General features: G+C 41.0%; 1 protein-coding gene across 1 annotated transcript; it reads right to left on the reverse strand.

Annotated features, from left to right (window-relative positions):
• Positions 1-1,355: 1,355 nt before the first annotated feature.
• Positions 1,356-4,802, reverse strand: ethe1 (ETHE1 persulfide dioxygenase). Its single transcript, XM_079276019.1, has 7 exons — positions 4,407-4,802; positions 3,994-4,138; positions 3,443-3,591; positions 3,066-3,195; positions 2,788-2,877; positions 1,841-1,957; positions 1,356-1,701 (listed from the first exon to the last, which is right to left on the reverse strand). The coding sequence occupies exons 1-7, from the start codon at positions 4,602-4,604 to the stop codon at positions 1,655-1,657; spliced, it is 876 nt and encodes a 291-aa protein (XP_079132145.1). The 5' UTR covers positions 4,605-4,802; the 3' UTR covers positions 1,356-1,654.
• Between the last annotated feature and the right edge of the window lie 10,513 nt (positions 4,803-15,315).

Here is a 15,315-nt window from a genome sequence, read left to right on the forward strand (position 1 = left end):
GGAAGAGAGTAAGAGTTTTGGTTTAGAGTTTATTAACACAATGATGAACTTGTGTTTTTGATACTATCACTGGAGGGCGCCAACATTGGAAATTTCCAATTCATACACACAACTCAGAAGTTTCAGTTATTCTCGCTGATATATTTTTTCTCAGATTGAAGATGGGTGAATATGCCTCTGAGAAGAGAACTCCGTAAATCAGTCCCTCATTTACTACTCTCATTATGACAGACAATCAGAAGTTTACTGTACAATGAGCAATTAACTGAAATTTCGAACACAATCGTCCTCAGCTGTAGAGTTGCACAACCCTGATTTTTACATGGATAAAATGCATTGTGGGATTGCTAGCAGAAAGGTTGTTTGTTCTGTTATATTTATTGAGAGCATTATACATTTACTGACAAATAAGGTACGTATTACACATAATGAGTCACAGTACAGTGTAAGTCCCTCCAGCAGTCTTATATTGAGCCCAGTAGAGATTAAAATACCATAAAGTATTACAGTCACTGTAAACGTACCATGGAGTACCACAGCAATGTGAATATATGTAGCAAATGCCAGTAAAAAAACAAAACATTTTGGACTGAATACTATACAGAGATATACTTTAAGTCCCTCGGAGTATTTTCTTTCAGGTCTGTTGGGCAGAATCTGCTCTTCACTCTGAGGGCTTCGTCGCCCCGACTGGCCTCTTTACGGCTCTCCCTGAATGAGCTTGTGGTGTAATAGATTCTCTCCAGTGACATGTGGACGGTGTGAGGGAGAATGGGCAGCAGGTTCATGGTGGCACAGTGTAAGAGGGCCGGCAGATGGGTGACACACTGGGTGAAAGGACAGCTGGCAACTCTGCTTCCCAGCAGCAAAACCGGGTCGAGAGAATCGGAACATTTTATATGGAAACCACTGTCTCTCTCAAGCAACATATCTTCAGCTTGAAGGCGACAACGGTCTCTCACACACACACACACAAACCTGTTTTGAATTTTAAAAAGACAAAACAATGCAGGTGTCTGTCGGTGGGGACACTAGGTGAGGCAGAGGCGGTCTAAATCATCTTGTTTGTCTCAAGTGCTGACAGAGACAGCTGGTAGCTGGTAGATGGTGTGTGTGTGTGTGTGTGTTGACAGTATTAACTTGCAACCAGCCAACACCCACCGACTTTCTTTCATTCATAAAGAAGTCGTCTTTTTTTACTTACAACAAAGTTGTTGTGCATCTTTTGAGTTTAAAACCTTGCAGGCATTTCCCCACAAAAACATCAAAGATATTCATGTGTTGACCCACCGAAAGAACAAAAAGTGTAGCTGAAAGGAACAGGATCGGATTAAATGCAGCACACCAATACTGTGTATCAGGACAAGTTGGCCTTTTTATTTGAAAACATACATCTTGACATTTACATAAATACAAACAGAAAAGCACTTTCTGGCAAGCAGTTTTTGGTTAATTCTGCCGACATACAAACTTTGATATGCGTTTGCTATGTGCACATATTTAGCGAGTATTAATTATTCTGATTCTATATGTAATTGACTTGATTAAAATCCTCACTTTCTGTCATATAACTGCAACATCCTAAAGTACCTTTGTTGCATGGTGAAAAATGATCTTTAAGAATAAAAATGAAATCCTCCCGTTAGCGGGACATTCAGACTTCGTGGACTCCGCAAACCAAATTAGCAGGCACTGAAGTATCTGCAGAGTAGGAAGAAAAGAAAACATTTTTTCAGAATTGAAAGTAAGCAAACATATTCCAACTATTTATGTTAATCTATGCATTGAGAGAATTCGTTTTTGCTACCCAACAGAACATGAGTGTAATACTGTTTGATACCTATTTTGTTAGGCTTGGGAATATTCAGGTTATTCATGATTTTCACAAACTCTTCCCGGCTCTTGGTCAAGCGCGGGTTAAACTTGCGCTCCTCACCGACCGTCGATGCAGTCCGACCTGAAACACAAAGACAGATGCAGCCCGATATGTCATCTAAATGTTTGCCAGACGCTGAATCTCACTGATCATTAAAACAAAGAGAAGAAAACATTTAGTAAATGCAGTAAAATCACATGGTGCTGGCAGATGTGATAGAATGTGACACACTGCAAATACTTCATACTACAGATATACTCTGATTGTATCAGAGAATATATATACTGTATCAGACTGATACAGTGTATCAATTTGTATCAGCTAAAACAAATCAGTGTGCATAAAATATAATTTCTGATGGATATTTGACAGACTGAAGAATGTCATTTTTCTGATCTATTTAGTATCAAAGCAACTAAATATAAATATATATATAAAAAACTACAGTATCGAAAAAGATAGTATCACAGGTAAGGCTCTATAGCAGTATTGTGTAGTTAAATGTATCCTCACCTTTTACCAGCTGCAACAATAGTGATAAATAATACGTTCAATCAAATAATATATATTATATTGAAATGGGCCAGTCTGCATAATACGTACTTTTACTTTTGGTACTTTACATTTCAGTACTTTGTTGCTAATGCTAACAGAGTATTTTTACACTGTATTGCTTGTATTATGAGAGGTATGTCTGAAAAGATTGACCTGTATGCACTTTGTACATTTGTACAAACACTCTTGTAACAACATGTGTATCACATCAGTGTTGGTTGGAATATACGGGCAACAGCTTTTCAACACTATGCTGGTGCTTAAAATCTGTCGATTTGCACAACCAGTTTTTACAACAGTGACTCCCATCAGATGTTAGGGAAACATTCAGGTGTGTGGGTTTTCTTTGAGCCAACCTAAGTAGTCATGTGCTGGGTAGACGAGGCACTGGTCCGGCAGAGTGAAGATCTTCTGATGGACTGACTCATAGAGCCTCTCAGGGCAGCCTGAATTAGAGAGACAACATTGTATTTTTAAGGTTACACCAACTCCAAAAGAAAACGGACACAATACTGCCCTCTTGTGTTCCTCAAGCAGCATTACAAATATAAATGCTTTCTTGTTTGGGCCAGAAAAAAAAAAAAGAATTGCATTTGACAGATTATAAGGACAAAGTAGAAGTGTGTGTGTCTACCCTGCTGGAAGTCTGTCCTGCCACAGCCTCGGATGAGAAGAGCGTCTCCAGTAAAGGCCATGCTCTGATCCCCCGACACCAGCGCCACACACCCATCAGTGTGTCCCGGGGTCTCTCTCACCGTCAGATACTACAGGGGGACAAGAGACAGAGATCAACTCAAGGCATGTAATAATTACTTCATCAAGCAACTGACCCGTCGCCAAGTCCTGCCCCTCCAGAGCAGACTGACCAATCACAGCGTAGCACGGCTGCTCCATAGACTCTCGTGCAGTCGTTTCAGATCGTCTTTATTTTTGGGCTGATTTTGTGAATTTCAAGCTGGTCGTGACACTTGGAGTATTATAGTAGTAATAATAGTTGTATGTTCTTCTTACATGTCTTCCAAAGGTGATCTTGTCTCCCTCTGACAGGTGGATGTCTGCGGAGGCACCGCTGAATTTGGAGATTGCGCTCCTCAGACCAACCAATCGCTTCTTCATCAGCCCAGTGCTTGTGATGTGGTCCGCATGGCAGTGGGTGTTTACTATCAGACGGAGAAAATAAGATGTTTTCCCACAGTGCATGGCAACAAATCAATAATGTCAAGTATAGAATGTTTTGTGATGACATGCAGGCCATTGCATTGAACACCTGTGTCATCTGTAATCTTGTATACATTTTCCATATTGTGTTACATATAGCAATGACAGAAAATGTTAACATTGTGATCATGAATCTAGTCATATTACCCAGCATTAGAAGTCTATTGACATGAGTAACTCACAACCTACTCGGTACAATTGTCTATGAGCCTGACTTCACTGAGTTCATAGTCTTGGGAAAAGTGAGGTTTGACGAAGATGGGACACTGATATTTAAAAGTTGGTTGACTTCATGGGGTGATACAATAATGCTAAGTACAACCACAGGAGGTTAATCAATATACCTGCCACTTTTAGATTGAGCCCCAGTTCATGTATGAGCGTCAGGTCCCTGTCAATAGTCTCCAGTACAGGATCGATGAGGACTGCCTCCTTAGTCTCTGTGTCTGCAAGCAGGTAGGTGTAGGTGCTGCTCTCCAACTCAAACAGCTGGGTGGGAAAATAAAAAATAATAATAGGCAAAAATAAACAACTCAGAAATAGCTGTCATCTGCTTTAACGCTGTATCAGACTGGACAAGACGCACACCTCCATGCCCAGTGCAGTGCCATAATGTTACAGCCACAACACGACAAGTAGCATAGCGAACGCTGAGCTAACATTTAGCGAAGTTAGTTCGGCTTAGCTCACTTCCTAACGTCATAGAAGCAAAAACATTACCGTCAACGGAAGCAAAACGACGTTAATGTGCACATACTTGTCTGAAGAGCAGTCCTTCGGTCAGCGCTATCCTGGAGCAGTACGATCTGCTGGTCGCTCGTAGCGGGCCAATGCCAGCACTTATGCCTGGACAGAAGCGTCTGTTGTCGGCCGAGCCCTCGGTGTTTGCTCGGAGACGAAGCGTCACAGCCTGAGCCAGCTGGACCGGTTTCACCCTGCGAATCACCGAGCACATTCTTGTTCGCTATAGTAACTGCCTGACTATATCTTTTCTTTTTTGTTTTATCTCAACTGGGACAAATGTCTTGTGTCGGGAATGTGCGTGCACCCCCCCCCCAAGAAAAGTCACAGTTCAGATTCGTTTGAAGGGTTCACGCTGGACGCGGAAGCGCGGCGCTATGACAGTTGTTGCGCGAGGAGAAGAAGCCTTGCTCTTCACACTTAACGGTTACAGCAAAGTCACGAGGCATTACCTTTGGCCCAATCTCCACCCCTACGGACGTTGAGGCGCGCTCCCGCAAGACGCAGACTTTGCCTGGGAATTACCCACAAATCATTGCAATGTCATATTCAATTTAATTTACTCAGAAACATTAAGGGTTAAAGATGGAACAAAGTACAAACTTGATATCAGAGGACATTTATTTATTCATCAAATATTTGATTTTGTCATTGAAGCTGTTTTGACAAAAACGAGTAAATATATTATATGAATTACCTCTCAACCTGTGAGGAAATAGCCTGGAATACTTTCAAATCAGGGAGTACAAAGTATAAAATAAATACCTACAATTGTACATATTATTTTGCTGTCCCATTCCTATTTACACCATCTCAAGCCCTCACAGTCTCTCACACTCAACCACTTACCAGGTGAGGTCAATTAAGTCTTTGAGGGTTCAGGAGTTAGGGTTTAAGGGGGACATTTGGGATTACTGAAGGTCTGTTGTAGTGCACGAGCATCACCAGTGCTTGCTCATAAACGCATGCACGTTCCCACCACGTGCACTGTAGTAGCGTCCTACTGCAGCAGTGGCCTACGTGACTGTTGACATTTTATCAGGATGCCCAGATATTTGATCTATATTTGAGAGTTGAAAACTGAAACTGATTGTTTTTAGAATATTTTTTAATTTTTTTAAACACAGGACATCCCTAATATTTGTGAATTATTTTTGCAAAATTCTGACAAAGACGTGTACTTTTTTTTAGCCTACTGCCATAACAATACACTCAATATTAGCTGTTTCTTTATTTCATAAAAAACAAGCAGATACAGGCAATTTGATTCTTTATTGTCAATTGCCTTCAGTTATAAGTGTCCGGTTCTTGTGAGGTGTCGGTAACGGCCGTTGTGGTCTCCAATTCCTCTGGTTTGTCCTGCAGCAAAAATAGAAAAGTGAAAATGACAGCTTGGCCTGAAATATAGTTGTATATGTCCATAAAGGAAGTGTGGAGAATTTCAGAATTAAACGCATTATAAGTATGATTAAATAACCCCCCTATTGATGAGTAGAAGTGTCACAATAATAATATGTTGGTCACAATATGTTTACAATATTCTTACTTATAGAAGATATTATGTGTTAGTAAGTGAACTTTGTGGAGTACATTAAATATTGTTATTGATTGTGAACCGGATCCAGTCCATTTTTCTGATGCGCGTGCGCTCCAAGAAGCTCGCAGCAGAAAAGTCCCTGTGGCCTGCAGGCTCTCATCCTTTTGGTTTCTAAACCATAACAGAAGTGTATTCATAAATGTATTGTGTACCCTCTGCCATTAAAATAAATTCAGCAAGGCATACAAAGTTACAGCCCACCGTCTGTATAACCATGAATCCATTGCTGGCACCCAGCATGTCTGAGCCAATATGTGTATTTACTGTCCTTTCTGTTTATTGATTTCAACAACACTTGTGCAACCTGTTTAACATTTAACCTGGGTTGAACATTGGATATTGTGAAGGAGGTGCACATAATATTATATGCTATGGCGTTAATAATATAATGTCAGTAAATAATATTTGATTCTAAATAAAAACAATACATTTTGGGCACTGGCTGATATGATTTCCATTTAAAAATGTAAGAGCAGGACACAAACAATGCAATTTACTTGACACAGATATAACTATGTAATCACTGAACAAAGCTTGACTTAATGTGATCATGACACTTTCATATAGTGAAAGACAGAGAGGGGGGTCGCTTTATAAATTACCTCCATATGTCCTTTAACCCAGGTGATCAGTTGGGTCACTCTGCTGTAGACGCCTGGTTTATTGGGCCGTCCACAGCCCTCCCCCCAGCTCACCACCCCGGCCAGCCTCCAGTCCCCACTGGCTGTCTCACACACCAGGGGTCCACCACTGTCTCCCTTAAAACAAGACCCACTCATTTATAACTCATTTATTACTCATCACCCACCCACACCAAAACTAGATTACTAATCAGCACTGCGGGTTAGAGGGCAAATATGTATTTTTTTTATTTTCGGGTGAACAATCCCTTTAATGGTGACAAACATGATGCAAGATTCGCTTTGGCAATCTATTGTAAAGTTAAAAGGACGTTCCTCCTAAATCGGTATCAGGTAGGTGTTATATCACTGGGTGAATACCTGGCAGGAGTCCACGCCTCCGTCCATGGTGCCAGCACAAATCATCCGAGGAGTGAGGTACATGCCGTAGACGCTCGGGTGGGAGCAGACGGGTTGAGCTATTACCTTGACCTGAGCCTGCCTTAGCTCATCTGACACAAAGCCTGGCAGAGCGGCAGCAGGAAGAGAAAGGAGGAAAGAAAGACAGTAATAGCGATGCGAGTGGATAAGTCAAAGGGAGGTTATGGAAATGACTTTTCATCGTTCAGACGGACTGCAGCCGACAAGACTAAAAGCACGACCATAAATGAAGCAGCTGCTTCAGGCCTTGTAGCTGCCTGGAGCAAATTACAAGTCTGCTTTTAAATTGGTGTAATCATTTAAATGTTTCTTCTCAAGTATATTTGCATCAGAACTTCTAATATGCCAGAAGGAAATTGTATTTAAACTATATTCTTGAATTGAAACACAGTGTCTTTTTTGTTCCCTTTACTGATTTAAATTGAGTTGAACGTGGCTCCTGATTTTTGCTGTACAGTTATTGTTTACAGTTTCTTGGAGTGGAAGCAACGACAATAATCATTGGGGATGATGTGATGAGTTATAGCTGAAACTTTTAAAGGTGGCTGGTGGAGTCAAATTATTTTTAGATCGTCAAACTGTTTGGAACAACCATGAGGCCCATCGGACGTGGGATCAGTTGAGGAGCTGCATTGACGCTCCTAATTTGGTGAAAGGAGTATATTATTACAGTGAAGATGTAACCCAAAAAAAAGCACAAACAGAGGGTTTGAGTCAGTGTAACACACCTCCTTCATGGATAAATCCCCAGCCTGTGATCCAACAGGCCGCTCCAGGAGGAAAGGACTCGCTCGGACTGGGTAAACAGACCGGTCGCGCCCCACCTACAAAACAGCACACAGTAATCAGATCGTAAAATAATCTTAGATTGATAAGCAAAGCAATAAAGACATCAAGGTTATCACAGGACAGTCATGAGACCACGTATTCTATTCTCAGTTGCAAGATTCAACTTGTTTATTGCCTCTCCTGTTATACAAGTAAAGTCATGTGAAATGCTTTCACTGGGACACTCCACCAAAGAAAGAAAATAAAGTGTAAATATAAAAAAAAACATACGATATATACAATACAAATAACAGCAAAATAGAAGCAATACAAATATCCATCAAAACAACAATAAACGTTGCATATTACACAGGGGTTGGGTTGCATTGTTGCTTGTGGTTGTCGTGAACGCTGAGGGCTGAGATCCTTTACTGTGAAATACAAAAACTACACAGAACTGCTTCACCAATAAGTAACATAACAACTGATCCTATTAAGTACCATAAAACCTAAATAAATAACCTAAAACCTAACACGAGTGCTTCTCTTACGGCGCCATTTTTGGAAAGTTGTCAAGTTCCTCTCCACACTCACTCCACTCCACTCCACTCTTTACAAGCTTTACAGCTGACTTTGTCTTTTGTATTCGACTTTGTGAGGTGGTTTTAACTTGCCTTTTAAAAGTGCTGTACAAATATATAAGTTGCTTGTTGGACTGTTTATACTGTCTTAAAACATGTCTTACATGTCTTAAAACAGAAATGTTGCAAAGAAATTAATAATCAACACAGGTAAGCTGTATTTATACAGTATATTTAAATATATATATTCTTTCTTTTTGGTATAAACATTGTTTGTGCAGTTTAAATGTGTAATTTAGTTTACGTCAAGGTTGAAGAATTTGAATATGTAAATAATCAATGATGTGTCTATGAAAGTAAATATTTTATTTGGTGGTACTAGATTGATGGCAAATACAGTGATGTAAGGATATGTTACACCACCAGCATGTTCACATATTCAGGCCCAGCCAGTCCATAGTGGGTAAAAACAGACCGATGGTGGAAACAATGAGCAAACCGTGCCATGAGTAGTTCATTTCTTCCAAGACAGGCGTATCATAGTTTTTATGTAACATTAATTTAGTTAAGATTAAAAAAGGTAGTTAGCTAGTTAGCGTTAGGAATGTTTTTTTTTTTTTTTTTTTAAGGTTTGGTACCAATACATTATTGCAAATGGTAAACATTGTTTTTCGAAAATTGCCATAAACAATAAAGGTTATTATTATAATTAATATTATTATTACTTTTTATTACAGAATTATGGATTCTAGCAGTATATCAGCTATTTTAGGGTAGTCATTGTTAGCACATTCTTCAACAGCTCCTAACTGCCTTTTTTTCTCAAAAAGAGTCCTTTAACCACTTCTTTCCTGCGAGGCCTATTTTTTAAATTCTTCTATCGATGTAAAGACAAATAACCCTCCAGCATTAAAGCAGTGTAACATGACACATGATGTGTTTTTTGCCGGGCCCTGCCGACAGATGGAGCCACCGCCTCTAACCTGTCATGTCCATGTCAGTGATGGTGCGCAGCAGGCCCACGTCATAGTCGTTGTTGTATCTGTTGAAGCGAGGGTGGTAGAGGACCTGCAGTGCTCTGTAGCGTTTCCCCAGAGAGTTGTCTGCGATGCTGACCGTGTCCACCACCACCAGCCAGTCAGCCACTGCAAGCATGTTGTTCCTGCAGGAACAGCAGTGAGACACAGATGTTTGTAGTCTGAGCTCAAGTTAAGCGGATCAACGTGCAATGATCAGTGTCTGTCTTTCTACTGCGAGGGATTGTGTAGCTATCTACTGTATGGTCATGCTGTTTTTCTTCCGATGATGTCTGATCTTGATCTATATATCAAGTGGAAACAAGCACTTGAAACAACACTAAACGTAACACCAAACAAGCACAAACGCACACACACCTCTCTCGTCCAGGTGTTGAGTCCAAAACTCTATGGAATCGTAAGTTCTGCCAGCCAAGCACACGCTGTTGTACATCCCCTTTAAAAGTTCTATTTTATTACATTGGAAAAAGTCAATTGTATTTTGAGGTGTCGATAAGAGGTTTCAAAAACTAAGCGTTTATAGTTGATCGTTTTAAGCAGGACATTACACTAAAAACCCTTAAAATGCAATTACTTTATCTAACTGCTTGTCACTCTCAAACTGCACTCAAATCTGGTCAACAATGATTCATTTTTCCTTCAGCACTTCAATTTAATGAGCTGCGTTTAGTATGAAGTGATGCTCAAAATGATTGATTGCCCAAAATCAGAAATAAGTGTTCAAGGGCCGTAGAGAGGCCCTGCAGACAGAACTGTGATTTTCATTTAAATCTATTGTTCCAGGTGCAAAATGGGCGAAATGCACTGATGGGGGAATTGATTTGCTCCCACTTATTCTTGTTCCTGCTCTTGACTTCGATGAAAACATGGGATTAACTTGCATTTAATGAATTTGGAGACCAGCCCTCCCCTACTGAGGATTGTCAACATGCAGACAGGGTGTACTGCCTGGTTGCGCTTCCCCGTCTTTCTTACTTCCACTCCCCCATGTCCACCTCTTACTCAACAAAGCAGTGAGCTGCAGTGATGACCCAGCGAGGGGAGATGATGGCACCTCCACAGACGTGCTTCCCTCTCCAGTGCATGCTGACCTGCCAGACCCACTTCTCCTTGGCTGCCAACGTCCCCCCAACAATACGCCGGCCATCACTGAGCAGCACTGGGCATTCTGGGTGTGAGATGGACAAGAAGGGATGTATGCAAATGAAAATCAGACACATGCAATAACGCGTGCAAGAATTCGCTTTATATCAGTCCACAAAGACAGTTGAATTCAGTAAAAGTATACTAGCCGTTTAACATAGCGAATGAATCTGGTGATGTTGCAGTAAAGCCCTTTCCGTGATGTATGGCTGATGCCGGCCATATCTGCCAGACAGCAGATGGATGTATTGTGCAATAATCTTCTGTCCAAGACAGATAAGCAGAGAATCCCCCACAGCCCTTAATCAGTGTACTTACAAAAAATATATTTCTTTTTTTACCTGCAGTGATGTTGCCTGTCTGGTTCACTGGATTCTTCGACAGAAAAGGCGGCTGAGTTGGGACACTGCAGTTTCCCTTCACGCCACAGAGAGGAGACGATTCGCCAAACTCAGAGGGGAATACCAGGAACTTGACTGATTTCAAGAGAGAAGGAAAAAAGTGTCATGACACACTAAGTTTACTTGAACAGTAAATAATTCAATTACACAATCGTCGCTGAATACAAATGATCAAAACACCCACTACAGGTTCTCAAAATGACCACACACTATAAATAAGGACATCACTTTGAACTTCTCAGTTTTCCTGATGAATAATTTGAATTGTGTTGAGAGATGTTTGAGAGAGGACGTATTGGCTGGCATATTGAATGTATAAAACCCATTAAGCTAGATTCTCTCCATATTTCATTTAAAATGAGCTACAGTGGGTTACCTAAGAGAGCAGAGGCGATGACCAGCTTGATGATGATGAGGAAGCTCACAATCTGCAGCAGCTCACGGGAGGAACTGGCTTGAGGCAGTGAGTCTAAAAATAAATAAATAAACAAATAAATACATCTTTAAACCATATCTATGTTCAAAAACAAGATTTACTAAATAAGGCTGCATTGCAAGAAATCAACTAAAATAATTATATTAATTAATTATATATATATATATACACACATCACAAAATGTATTCAAACACGGTGGAGGAGAATGCCCGACAGAGAAGGTGTGATGGAAGTCATTTCCCAAAACAAGAGACTGAGCTGGTCAGTGTAGCATTTATTAGAGGCGAGCTGCCGGAGGGTCTTTGTTAGAAAGCTTATTCAAAAGGCCAGAGTGAACTGAGGACACATCACATTTGAGGTAAAGCATGAGCTGCATTCAATGCCTTGTAGGTTAAAAAAATAATAATGTTGGAATCAACTTGATGCTTGACTGACAGCCTGAGGCGGACGAGCGCTGTTGTAATGGTCAACCTCTCACTAGTTCTCTGATAAAAGCCTCATGGCAGCATTCTGCAGCGGCAGGAGGACCGACAGTGATGGAGTGGTAAATATTAATTAAGGGGAGTCAATCGTGAACTCTGGAAAGTAATTTATGCTTCTTCACCGCAGCGATCTTTTCCCTGTATGAGTTATATTTGATGCTCCATGCTGTGACATATTGTATACTTTGAATATATAACAACGTGTACCAAACTAAAGGCAGAAGTGTGACAGACTGATGAGCTGGGTTTATCCTCCACTTTGCGCCTGATGCCGACACAGTGGATTGGTTCAAACAAATGAATGACAATGAGACGAAAGCCTTTAATTCTTTATATTTCTCTCTAAATCATGAAGCAATAAACTGATCGGATTAGGGCAGACACTGTTTTGTGTCTGTCTGTGCTCAACACTTTCAGTGGTACATGTTTTAAAACATAACATGATACTTATAACATAAATAGATCGAATTTAGAATAAATAGAATAATAGAATAATAGAATAAATCGAGCTAACTGTCAACATAGCGGACACGGCATTGGTTATTAGCACAATTACGATACGATACACCCAAGGGGGATATTTAATAGGTCGTAGAATAGCCCTCTGGGAAAGGAATCCACTGCCGTGAGTCCTTTAACAAAAACACCGTGATCGATCACATCAAAGGCCATTGAGGTTGAATAGTAATACAATAGATTGCACACCAGCTCTCTGTCACATTATGGTGTTATTACTGAGGCTATAAAACAGCTTCCTCAGCACTCTGTGTTTTGGTGAAACTCTTGAGAAATGTTATTGTATCTATCTTGTCCGAGAGCTGATAAGAAACCACTTTAGAAAGGGGAACAGGAGTCAGGAGCATATGGACGGCTCTGTTATTTTGTGGAAACAATGGGTCAAGGCTGCGTTCTAGGGGGAGGCTGAAAAACCGCTTACATCAAGAAACTGCAGACAATTCCAGAAGTGAGAGAGCAGTGCACAGTATTAAAGGTGCCAGCAGACAGATATAGAGTTACAGATATGTATGAGATTATTATTTTGATGTCACAATGATTGGACTGAAAGACTAGGTTCGGCAACCTCTTTGACATGGAGTCCCGGTTTTAAATGATCTCGTTAATCAGTCTGCCACGTCAAGATTAAGGTTAACATTGGGTTGGATTATGACACCACATCAAAAGTTAAATCCTCAAAGGTTCTGCAATTTTATTCCATCCATAAAAGTGGCACTAAAAGTTAGAGGATCACCAAAGTTCTAGCTCCAATCTGCCCCATAAAGAAATGCCTCGGAATCATTTTAATAAGAGACAAAACCAAAAAGTTGCCACGTACTTTAGGCCATGCAGTGAAGATTGCAGGTTCCAACATCTCATGATTAGTGGGAGCTGTTCTAGCAGCAGATTAATGCCCATGTTTTTTTAATGAAACTGTCAACTATCACATGTGAGTGTAATGTTTCGCTGTCCGTGTCGTGGTTCACTCACATATACACGTTTTAATGGCGTTTGGGTTCAGTGGGATAAGACTGTGTTGGATTAAAGCATTGGGCCAAAACCTTGAATTATTACCTTGTTCTTCATCAGCTTTGGGTAGCATGAGAACTACCGATCCCTCCTCCAGTGGGCCTCCATCTGACGGTTTCCCCTGCTGTACTACCTGGGGATTATCAGCACAGGGATGTGGTGAAGGCAGGGTTTTTTGATCTTGAGGTTCTGAGGAACCAAAGGGAGAAGAGGAAGTTCCTGAAAGTTGAGCCTCTGGGATTACTGTATAACAAGATGGAGGCTCTTGGTATAAGTTTTCATTCGCTGAGGGTTTATAGTGAGGCATGAGTGTGATGACTGTGGAAGGGACCAGAGACGACACACTCAATACTTCATGACCGGTTGGACTTTGAAAAGACGTTGATGTCCAGTGCTCGAGGGACGAATAGAGTGACGCAACAACTGCATCAGAAGCGCTGGTGCTGCCTGCTTTGACCTGCGAATCCATACTGGTAGCTGCCATGAAATGCAAAGTCTGTTCAAAGTTCGGGTTCATGTTCTTTGGCGTGATAGCTTGTGGGGTCCAGTTAGCAGCATGTGTGCGCCGGTCTGGATAAGATCTACTCGCTATCAGACATGGCTGAGCTGAGTGGAGGGACACGGACGTGGAAGGAAACCCTGAAACCTCAGCTGAGTCCTGCGAAAGAAACAAAAGCAACAGCAAATCATGAGCTTGGGATAATGTTTCTGTGAGCAATGTTAAGATATTGAGTGCTGATATGCTCACATAATATAAAAGAAGTCTCAAAGGGCTTTTTAAAAGTGCATTTTAATACGTCTCAATGCTCAAAAAACAAGTTTAGTAAATTACATCGTTTTAAGTAAATGTCAGATTGGATCTTGGCAATTAAACTTTGTTAAGTTATGAGTCAGAGTTAAAATGATTTCCCAAAAGGCTGAGATAACATTCAAATGAAAAGCTTGCTCTGAGAACAACAATAAGAAAAAAGAAGAAATAAGAAATTCACGAGGAAATGCAAAACAAGGCCAAACTCTGTCTTCTCTCGTGAGAATAAAGAGTTCTGTCACTAAAGCTGTACGTCCTCCATCGATTATTATCCGCAGGAAAGGACATTTGTCATCGCATACATTGTTTGTTCAATCCACTACACTCCTCACACCCTCACATCTCACCACATCAGTGCACTCTGAACTTCAAGCGCTCTCACCTGAATGTCAGCCGTACAGATTTCAGCTTCATTTGTATGCGCGGGATTATTCATCCGAGTGTGTCTCCTCCACACTTTTTTATTAAACCAGCTTTATACCTTAGTGGGGAAAGGAGATGCATCACAGCCGCACCGTCAGTGACTAGACACCGAAGACGCCCGCTTGCTCTGGAGCATCTTTAATCCAAAGATATGTCATCTGTTACCAGGAATCCATCATCTTCACATGGCACAGGTTTCTGCAGCTTGTCACCTCTTCTCTTGTGATTCGACCTCTTTCCTTCCTCCTCCTCCTCCTCTTCTCTTCAGTTACCACTTAATCCTGTCATTGTATGACACCCTTCATCATCGTCCTCCTTCTCCTTTCCTTCGACTCTTCCTCCCTCTCCAACTCAATCTTTCTCCTGTGGTCAGAGCAGGCGAGGCTGTGGTCAGGTCAGTAACGGATACGTGCACTCTTGTCATCGGGCTTCTATGAAATATGCATGGGGATAATTGTGAGCTTCGGTAAGAGTTTAACGACAGAGGGTAATGCACACCAAACCAATGAGTTGCTCCCACTCACAAGTACGGAGGAACACAATGGCAGCACGGACAGACACACATGCACAGAGTCCAAGAGTTAAGTTTCTCAAAGCTGAAAGAAATGTATCCAATAATCATACCCTTACTATGAATGTGAAGAGGCGTAATTGTTTCTATGT

This window comes from Melanostigma gelatinosum (assembly GCF_949748355.1).
Source record: "Melanostigma gelatinosum genome assembly, chromosome: 9".
Classification (NCBI taxonomy): domain Eukaryota; kingdom Metazoa; phylum Chordata; class Actinopteri; order Perciformes; family Zoarcidae; genus Melanostigma; species Melanostigma gelatinosum.